The sequence below is a fragment of the Prunus dulcis genome, chromosome 4 (genome assembly GCF_902201215.1).
Source record: "Prunus dulcis chromosome 4, ALMONDv2, whole genome shotgun sequence".
Classification (NCBI taxonomy): Eukaryota; Viridiplantae; Streptophyta; class Magnoliopsida; order Rosales; family Rosaceae; genus Prunus; species Prunus dulcis.
In genome coordinates, this window is record NC_047653.1 from 17383580 (window position 1) to 17393811 (window position 10232).

At 33.3% G+C, this 10232-nt stretch overlaps 1 protein-coding gene across 2 annotated transcripts; it reads right to left on the reverse strand.

Annotated features, from left to right (window-relative positions):
- Window positions 1–697: 697 nt before the first annotated feature.
- LOC117626046 (isoeugenol synthase 1-like) lies at window positions 698–9191 on the reverse strand. Of its 2 annotated transcripts, none has more exons than XM_034357683.1 (5): window positions 8971–9191; window positions 8707–8841; window positions 7965–8196; window positions 1113–1316; window positions 698–938 (listed from the first exon to the last, which is right to left on the reverse strand). In XM_034357683.1, the coding sequence occupies exons 1-5, from the start codon at window positions 9160–9162 to the stop codon at window positions 739–741; spliced, it is 963 nt and encodes a 320-aa protein (XP_034213574.1). In that variant the 5' UTR covers window positions 9163–9191; the 3' UTR covers window positions 698–738. The 2 variants fall into 2 exon arrangements, with proteins under 2 accessions (XP_034213574.1, XP_034213573.1); XM_034357682.1 differs by lacking the exons at window positions 698–938; window positions 1113–1316 and adding exons at window positions 6721–6975; window positions 7145–7348.
- Between the last annotated feature and the right edge of the window lie 1041 nt (window positions 9192–10232).

The window sequence follows — 10232 nt, forward strand, 5'->3', positions numbered from 1 at the left end:
ATCCGATTAGGGTTTTTACTTATTTGGTATATTTTCTTTAATTTGGTACTAAGATTTAGGTTACAATTGTTCATTTTTCTCACCACACATTTCTATGTTAAAGAAAATAGCCATAGTTAAGTCTTATTATTTAATGTTTTTATGCAGAGAAAAAAAAAAAACAATTTAGCATATTACTCAGCAGATTTTATTATTTAATTGTTGTTATGGAGAAAAACAATTCCTTAAACAAGGTAAACTACTTTTTGGATTTCTTGAGTTTTAAATAAATTATAAATATTTACTTTGATTAGAGATATCATACCTAATGGGGTCCACCATCAATCCCACTAAAACTGGGTTTTGTAGATCAATAGTCTCAGGTTCAAATCTCAATGACACTTTGATATTGTTTGTGTATGAAACCCCCTACCCCTTGTAGTTTTTTTTTTAAAAAAAATTTAAAAAAAAAAAAAAGACATTGACCATGTATCATCGTAATTGTCATCGTTTAAAAAAGCTTTTATGATGTGTCTTTCTATTAATGGTTTGGCTATGAATTAGTTAATTTAGCTGGTAACATATGAATTCTGAAGCACCATCATCTAATGACCCTTGCATTTTCAAATCATGAAACAACATATTTATAACCCAAAGCTTAGAGCAGAAAAGCACTGAGAAACCAGTCACAAATACAAACAAGAAAGCATAAAATATTAATAAGGATAATAGTTTGCCATTTTATCCAAAAGAAACAAGTCATTCAAATGCTGCTAATTTTGGCTTGGGAGGATCCACCAGGCAAATGTCGAGGAAGCTATCAATGGAAGTGTGCTTGTAATCAGGATATAACTCGGAGGCCTCTAGGTCATTTTCTGTTAGTTCAAAACTCATTTGATCCTCTTTAATGAATATGTTGTGCAGAATTGACACCGTTATATTGTTCGGAGACGGGAGGGCTGCAAGAAAGAAGGGCACACAAAAAAAATATCACTACCACATTATCATTTTGCTTGCTTCCATTTCCATGTCCGAAGAGACAATGAGAGAGAATTGTTTGGTATCAAATACTTTCGTTGGATGTATATAACTTCTGAACACGAAAAAAAAAAAAAAAAAGATTAATTGCTTACTCTCAGAGAGCTTGAGTATTTCTTCTTCTGGGACATAGCTCCTTGTAAGAGTGCATCCTGTCTTCTTCTCCCAAGAAGAAATCAAATTCAACTGGGACACAATGTTTCCTTGTGGCCTGTAAACGATGACACGGTTGGCAACCGTTGGATCTGTTGCTGCTTTTATTGTGTAGGTAGCAACATCTTCCTCATAGTTCAACACGGCTAGACACCAGAATTAGTTCAAACATAATTAGTAAACTAGCCACTTGGCACATGCTCACGTATGTGGCAATTGATTTTCTTCTTTATTTTTTATTTTATTTTTAGAATTAAAAAAAGATAATATGGGTAATTATATTCTATAAAAGTATGACCTATTATCTAATTCTGTTTTTAATTTTATTTTTTTTAATATGAAAAAATGTAAATGTAACATGTTATCCTCATTTAATTAATAATTTCAATTCTAATATTCGAATTAACCAAGGACATTTTTCAGTATTTTGAAGTTTCACCATTTTCTGCCTTTTGCTATATTTAGTTACGTTCCATCTCACTTTGAATAAAATAAAAACTAATAAACATGTTTTTTAATATTTTAGTTATATGAATATAAATTACATTTTCATCAACAACAAAACCAAAAAAAAAAAAACAAAAAAACAAGTTGAGTGCAATTTTTCAGAACAATTTTTCTAATAACAAGTTGAGATTTCCTAATAAATTTAGCCGACTTTTAGCTACCAAGTTTCGATTCCATTGTTAAGGGTTTGTTGGTGCATTTATTTATTTATTTGTCAACACATTTATTTATTTAATTTTTACTATACGAGAATCGAAACGAATATGTTTACTGTCTTAAATATTAAAAAAAATAACAAAATTATGAGTTTGCAGACACATAAACATGTCTTAAACGAATATGTTGTCAACTCACCTTTGGCTTCACCGGTGACCAAAACAGTGACTTGGTGGTTTGTTTTTTTCCTGACAATCGATGTTGGAGAGAGATTACGTCTTCCAGTAAAAAAGTTGGAGAGAAAAAAAATTTCTTTTATTTTTATGAGAGAAAAAATAAAATTAATGATTGTTTATTTTAAAAAATTAAAACTACTTGCCATATAATATTTAATCTCTCAACTATTGAAAGTAAAGTAATCTAATGGCCCAAAAATTATGTCAAAACTTGTGTCAAAAACATAATGCCACGGATCCGCCCCCATATATATATGTTTATATTATTTATAATATATAATATTATTATAATATACATATATACATGTATATACACATATATGTGATATATATATTATGTATGTATATATACGTATATTATATATATATTATAAAATACATATATACATATATATACATATATTTGAAAAAATAAAAAAATCTAGTCCTAGTCCAAGCATACACCAAACGTAGGATAAGTGTTATCCAACTTAAACTAAGCCAAGACAAGCCAAGACAATCCCTAAGTCCATGCCAAGACAGTCTTGTGTAACAAACAATCCCAAAAAAATGTTGATCCTAGCCACTAGTGCAAATGTCTCTTGATAATCAATACCCTAAGTCTGAGTAAAACATTTGGCCACAAGTCTAGCTTTATACCTGTCAATAGAATCATCAGGTTTATGCTTAATAGTATGAAGCCATCTATAACCAATTCCCTTCTAGCAACGGCACTAACTCCCATGTTTGATTTTTCTCAAGAGTTTGCATCTCTTCTGTCATAGCACTAGTCCATTTAAAATAACAAGACTACAAAAATAGAAATAGAAGACGGGAATCCACCGTCGTCTAGAAGGATTTCAAACCGTCGTGAAATCGACTGCCATCTTTTGATACATAAAACAACGACGACAAATAACCGACGTCATTATGACATTCCACGTCATAAAATATCAAAAAACCAACGTCTAATTGATTCTCAACCGTTACTTAACTTGTTATTTTGTTTAAATAATTGTTTGAATTTAATAAATGGATCAAACATTTTTTCTTTTAGAGGACCTTTTCCTATTAGGATGAACAATAACATACTAAACTCATACACACAACACGAATTCTAGGACTCGAACCCAGGACCTTTACTGGGGGAAGCATTTGTTCCAAATCACTACATTATTGAGTCCTTTGCATTGATCGTTTTCTTAAGCAATCATACAAATAGATTCCATGGTTAATCATAATTGGTAATTAATAGGACAATACGGTCTCTGTTGAAACAATAATCTACTTATTTCTATATTACTTGTGCGAATTATGCACTTGCAATTATTTCATAACATCATGTCATCCTTTTTAATGGGTGTTTTTTACAAACTATTACTGGGGTAAAGTAAGACGCAAAAGTCAATGTGGCAACATGATTCACTTTGACTTTCAAGAGCACTAGACCAATTATGATTTTTATTTTCATTCACACTTTTCTCGGTTAGGATATAGATTGTTAGGTCACTAATACAATTGTCAAGATCTTTGAAGCAGCACTACGGAAATCAGCTAATCAAGGTAAATCATGCATACATCATCATTTACATAATCTAGAATATTGATTTAGTCATATTTATTGTCAAGTTGAAGGGACTTGTATAGGCTTCAGTGGTTAAGAATAATTACCATTGCATCAGAGATTTTAGGTTCAATTTCCGACTCCCCAATATCGCTTCTATAAAACAAAATATTCATTCCCTAGAGTCAAGAAAATAGTCATTCAAGATCCAAAGTCTTAAAGAAATAAAACTAGCAAAACTAACTCAACTGCTCCATGAGAATTCCAATAATCACTTAAAGGACGTTAGAGACTTCGGTTAGTTCATTGTGTTGGCGGTGGCTTTTAGTCTCGGAAAAATTATTCGTCGATTTGGCACATCCTATTAGTCATCTCATTCCACCCAAGACTTCGTTGTACGTGCTTACTATATATGACCGACCAAAGCTACATGACCAGGCTTTGGTGGTGACCTTTTCACTCGTATAAAATTGGCACGTCATTATAATGCAGGAAATAATGTGCAAGCCATAATGAATTTCAACTATCTAGTACCATAAAGGAAAAAAGAAGAACGAAAAAGGAAGCCAGACGAAAGATGTGAACCAAGGAGGAGGAATGACACATGAGCCATCATTTTCAAAGTGTAATTGGATAACGTTGTCTCAAATGTGACATATTTTAACATTAAATAACGGTGTGGTTAAGTTAAGCTTCACGTTGCCTGTTTGTAAAAGGCTTCCTGTTTTTTTATTTTATTTAAATTTTATAATTATGTAAAGTTTGAATGCAAAAATAATATCAAAAAAGGCTAGCTAGTAGAACGACCTCAAGGAGCATCGAACTCGGGCCCTTTTGCCAAAGAGAGATGCGCTCCATCCAACTCCCCTAAACGCGCTGTTGTGCAAATATCTATACGCTACACTATATATACGATTCATATAATATTAATATATATATATAATATAAAGAATTTTTTTTTTTGGGGCCTTTAAGAATTGAGGGCCCTGTGCGGTGGCGCCACTTGCACCACCCCAGAGCCGCTCCTGGTTTTGCGAGGTAGATTGGGTTTGTGTTTGGAAGGAATCTTTGAGTTCATGGAAACGAGATACACGAGACATATGGGAGACAAAACTTGACACAAAACTTTGGACTCAACTTCTCAATAGTCAAAACCAAAGGACGTACAATTCCAAATTCATGTTCGAGGAATTTTTCTCACCTAAAAAAGAACACATAGGACTAAACTTTGTAGGTCCAAATATCGTACATTTTTGTCATGCATCTCACATGTCATGGATGGATGCATATTGCCACATGTCATAATTTCATCCATTAATTTGACCAAGTATAATGTTTTCGATTAGGTATAAATATTTATTTGGAATATTTTCTTTAATTAGGTACTAAGATTAAGGTTAAAATTGTTCATTTTTCACCATACATTTCTATGTTCAAGAAAATAGCCATAGTTAAGTCTTATTATTTAATGTTTTTATGCAGAGAAAAAAAAAATCAATTTAGCATATTACTTAGGGTAAATTATCGAATACCCTCTTAAACTATCACGCTAGTTAAAATCTACACTCTGAATTAATTTTTCAGCCAATTTAGCCTTTGTACTAAATTTTATCGCTAATTTACCCCTCACCGTTAATTATTGGCAATTTCAGTCCAAATCTCTGTTAAAAAGAACACGTGAATGGCACACACCAACCCTGCAACCCAGATTACCCAGCTCCTCTCTGCAAACCCTCTCTCTTCCTCCTCGGCCTCTTCTTCTCTCTCTCTCTGTACCCTCATCAGTAGTCATCATCATCAGTACATGATATTCAGCAGCAGCCACCATCGCCAAAGAAGAAGAGAAATCTTCCGGGCAACCCAGGTTTCTCATCAAATCAAAATTAATTAACCAGCATTAATTCACACATATCATGCATGATTAATATCAGTTTTTCACACATATCATGCATGATTAATATCAGTTTTACTCTTTTTCTTTTTTTATGTTTTTGGAATTTTGATACTTGAGCAGCCCAGATGCTGAAGTAATAGCCTTGTCTCTCAAATCACATGGCAAAAAATAGATTTCTATGTGAGATCTGCAACAAAGTGTTTCAGAAAGAACAAAACCTTCAGCACCTTCAGCTTCATATAAGAGGGCACAATTTACAATGGAAGCTAAAACAAAGAACAAACAAGGAGGTGAGGAAGAAGGTATATCTGTGTCCATAACCAACACCTTTGAAATCCATATTACCCTCCCCCTCCAAAACCCATATTACCCAGCCCCAAATTTGGATTTTCCGGCGATTGATTTTAACCTCTTCTCTCTTCGATTGATTTCTCTCATTCAAGCTCTTTGGCGAAGCAGAGAAAAGAAAAAAAAATTGCTGGTCTCCAGTAGCTTGTTGGAATTGTGTTCAAAGCCAAAATGCCATTTGGGTTCGAGACTAGCAGAGATACAAAATAAGGAGGTTAAAAAAAAATCAATTTTTATTTCAACAGTGAATCATGTGCCTGATATGTGACTTTTTTAACAGAGAATTGGATAGAAATTGCCAAAAACTAACGGTGGGGGTAAATAGGCTATAAAATTTAGTAGGAAGGCTAATTTGACTGAAAAATTAATTCATGGTGTAAATTTCAACTAGCGTGATAGTTCAGGGAGGGTATTTAGCACTTTACCCTATTACTTAAGGAAAAACAATTCTTTAAGGAAGGTAAACTACTTTTTGGAGAAAACAATTCTTTAAGGAAGGTAAACTACTTTTTGGATTTCTTGAGTTTTAAATAAATTATAAATATTTACTTTGATTAGAGACTTCATCATGCCCAATGGGATCAGTCCACCATCTATCCCACTGCAAGGCCTTAACTTGCAAACCAATGGTCTTAGGTTCAAATCTCAATGACACCTTGATATTGTTTGTGCATGAAACCCCCTCCCATATGTAGTTTTTAAAAATTTAAAAAAATTATATTTTGATTTGCATTGTGGATAGTAACATATGAATTCTGAAGCAACATCATCTAATGACCCTGGCATTTTCAAATAACATATATATAACTACCACATTATCATATTGCACGTAGATAGTGGCCAACATTCACAAATACTAACAAGAAAGCATAAAATAGTAATAAGGATAGTAGTTTTCCATTTTATCCAAAAATAAACCGGTCATTCAAATGCTGCTAATTTTGGCTTGGGAGGATCCACCAGGCAAATGTCGAGGAAGCTATCAATGGAAGTGTACTTGTAATCAGGATATAACTCGGAGGCCTCTAGGTCATTTTCTGTTAGTTCAAAACTCATTTGATCCCCTTTAATGAATATGTTGTGCAGAATTGACATCGCTATGTTGTCCGGAGACGGGAGGGCTGCAAGAAAGAAGGGCACACAAAAAAAAATATCACTACCACATTATCATATTGCTTGCTTCCATTTCCATGTCCAAAGAGACAATGAGAGAGAATTGTTTGGTATCAAATACTTTCGTTGGATATAACTTCTGAACACGAAAAAGAAAAGAAAAGATTAATTGCTTACTCTCAGAGAGCTTGAGTATTTCTTCTTCTGGGACATAGCTCCTTGTAAGAGTGCATCCTGTCTTCTTCTCCCAAGAAGAAATCAAATCCAACTGGGACACAATGTTTCCTTGTGGCCTGTAAACGATGACACGGTTGGCAACCCTTGGATCTGTTGCTGCTTTTATTGTGTAGGTAGCAACATCTTCCTCATAGTTCAATACGGCTAGACACCAGAATTAATTCAAACATAATTAGTAAACTAGCCACTTGGCACATGCTCATGCATGTGGCAATTGGTTTTATTTTTTATTTTATTTTTAGAATTAAGAAAAGATAATATGGGTAATTATGTTCCATAAAATTAGGACACATTATCTGATTTTGTTTTTAATTTTAATTTTTTTAATATGAAAAAATGTGAATTTACCATATTATCCTCATTTAATTAATAATTTCAATTCTAATGTTTGAATTAACCAAGAACATTTTCTGCCTTTTGTTTTATATATATAGATATATTCAATTATGTTCCATCTCATTTTGAATAAAATAAAAACTAAAAACATGTTTTTTAATATTTTAGTTATATGAATATAAATCACACTTTCGTCAACAACGAAAAAAAAAAAAAAAAAACAAGTTCTAATAACAAGTTGAGATTTCCTAATAAATTTAGTCGACTTTCGATTCCATTGTTAAGGGTTTGTTGGTGCATTTATTTATTTATTTGTCAACACATTTATTTATTTAATTTTAACTATACGAGAATCGAAACTAATATGTCTACTGTCTGTAATATTAAAAAAAAACAAACAAAATTATGAGCAAACTCAACTCACCTTTGGCTTCACCAGTGCCATAAACAGTGACTTGGTGGTTTGTTTTTTCACGAGGATGAAGCAAATAATCAACAAAATATGCACCAAATGAGTTTGCAGACACAAAAGTATATGGAATTCCTGCTGCTTCGATCGCCCTTCTGATCTTCCTTTTGTTATCAAGTAAAGCCTCGAAAGGCGGCAGCCCACTTATTCTGTCAACTTCATTTCCAAATTCTGACGGAATAAATCTCTGATTTTACAATTACATCGGTTAGATAGACATGTATGTAGACATATATAGCTGTAGAAAGGTCTTCATTCAATAAGACATGTATCTATAACTTTGTCTGATGTTTCGCAAGCATTGAATCGGTTGGATAGACATGTATGTAGAGATATATATATATACCTCGTGGGACCTAATGTAAATTCTACTTGAACTATCAAAATCATCTATGTTTGAAGTCTTCATTCAATGCTTGCGAGACATTAGATAAAGTGATAGTTGTTGTGATCAATAACATCGAAGAACACAGTGTTCCAAAAAACCGTCAAAATGACAACAATTTAATTAAGTGGTTAAATGATTTCGAATTTCAGAGATGATTATTGAGAGGAAACCTATGTATATATATAAAATAAACGATTCCGATAATTGAAATACAATACAGGGGTGGATCCTATAAGGGTGTCCGTGAAGCTCTCTGTAAAAACCAATACTCAGTATGATATTAATAATGATCAAGAAGGGAAGATTGACCTTTATATTTCCAGCATCTTTGATGGCTTTGATTAGTTTCAGCTGTTCGAGATGTTGAGGGACAGCCACCGTGGATATTACAACGTCAACTTGCTCAACTGCTTTGACTAGCTTTTCATGATCATTCAGTTCACCCTGTTATATCATGAAGTTTTAGTATCTTGATGAACTATGAGGAATGATATATGTATAGCTTGTCATAAATTAAATATGAACAAAAAGTTCACTGCAGTTTGGCCAAGAAATGAAGGAATTTTAATTTACTTGGAAGATGGTGGCTCCCATGGCTTCAAATTCTTTGTGCAGAAGAAGCTTGGAAGAATCGGTTTTGGGTTTGATTGGTCGCACATAGGCATAGGTTGGATGTCCCAAAGAGACGCTTGCCTTCAACATGTATTTGCCAAGGTAACCTGTGGCTCCGATTATGAGTATCTTGCTCTTTTCACAAGCCATCATATCCCAGACGACTGCTGTTCTGATATATTGATGAATACTGATTGTGATGACAAGCTTATTCTCACATCCTTAAATAGGAAAACGAGTGCACATGCTGAACCCAAAGGTATAATATAGACAAATATAATACAAGTAGCTTGCAGGTAACAAATATCTTAATTGATATTTACAACTCAAGACTACACTCACTTTCTCAACTTATCAAGAACACACTTTTCGGAATTCAAAGAAAATTGCGATGTTGACTATTGTTATGCCTTTTCTAAATGAATATAAATGTACTGATGCTAAATGTAGAGACTCGAGATCCTCCCATACGTACACTACCAAGGTGCCTTTGGGGTCCGAACTTGAGACCACTTTTTGCAAGTTAAGACATTTTTTACTAAACTAGACCCCGTTGGCACTCAATTGCTTTCTAATACAGAGGTGATTGTTAATTTTGTTTGCCTCTATGCTTGGTTTTTTTTATAAAAAATAATAGGATTAGTAGTAGAGATGTACATACCTAATGTATCATACAAGAATTCTATAGTGAGGGCCCGTTGGATTAAATGGGTTAGTTTGATCCAACGATTAGGAGATAAGGTGCTGACATCTAAGGACGAAGTAACCTAATAAAAAATAATAATAATAATAATAATATCAGACTGGTTCTTCACTTAATATTCTTTTTCTGGGAAAGTTCACACACAAAAGTCATTTGTTAAATAAATAAAAAAGATGCATGGATTGTCTTTGGTTATGTGCCACGTCCAGCAAGCCTCAAATGGAAGGCAGAGATGGAGCACAAGTGAATCACAATATATCCTGTGGACATTTCAAACTGCAAAGCCAAAGGATATTATCAATTCAAAAGTGGCGTGCTTCAACAAATCTCCTCACTTCTTTTCAGCTTGGTAATCCATATACAAGAAAAGAGCTCAAGAAAAGGGGGGAGTTTGACCAACAAATAAAAACTCTCAAGAGAAATTGATGGCTCATGTTTGCTGTGAAGCTAATTATTCAATAGAATCCTTCATTAAAGAGATCTCTCTCACATTTATAGCCCGCAGGCTGCAGAGAGATAC

Coding starts and splice junctions, on each gene's coding strand:
- LOC117626046 (XM_034357683.1), bottom strand. CDS start 9,162: ATGATGGCTTGTGAAAAGAGCAAGATACTCATAATCGGAGCCACAGGT. Junction 8,197..8,706: donor AAGATGCTGGAAATATAAAG/GTCAATCTTCCC, acceptor TTGTAAAATCAG/AGATTTATTCCGTCAGAATT. Junction 1,317..7,964: donor TGGCACTGGTGAAGCCAAAG/GTGAGTTGAGTT, acceptor TCTGGTGTCTAG/CCGTGTTGAACTATGAGGAA.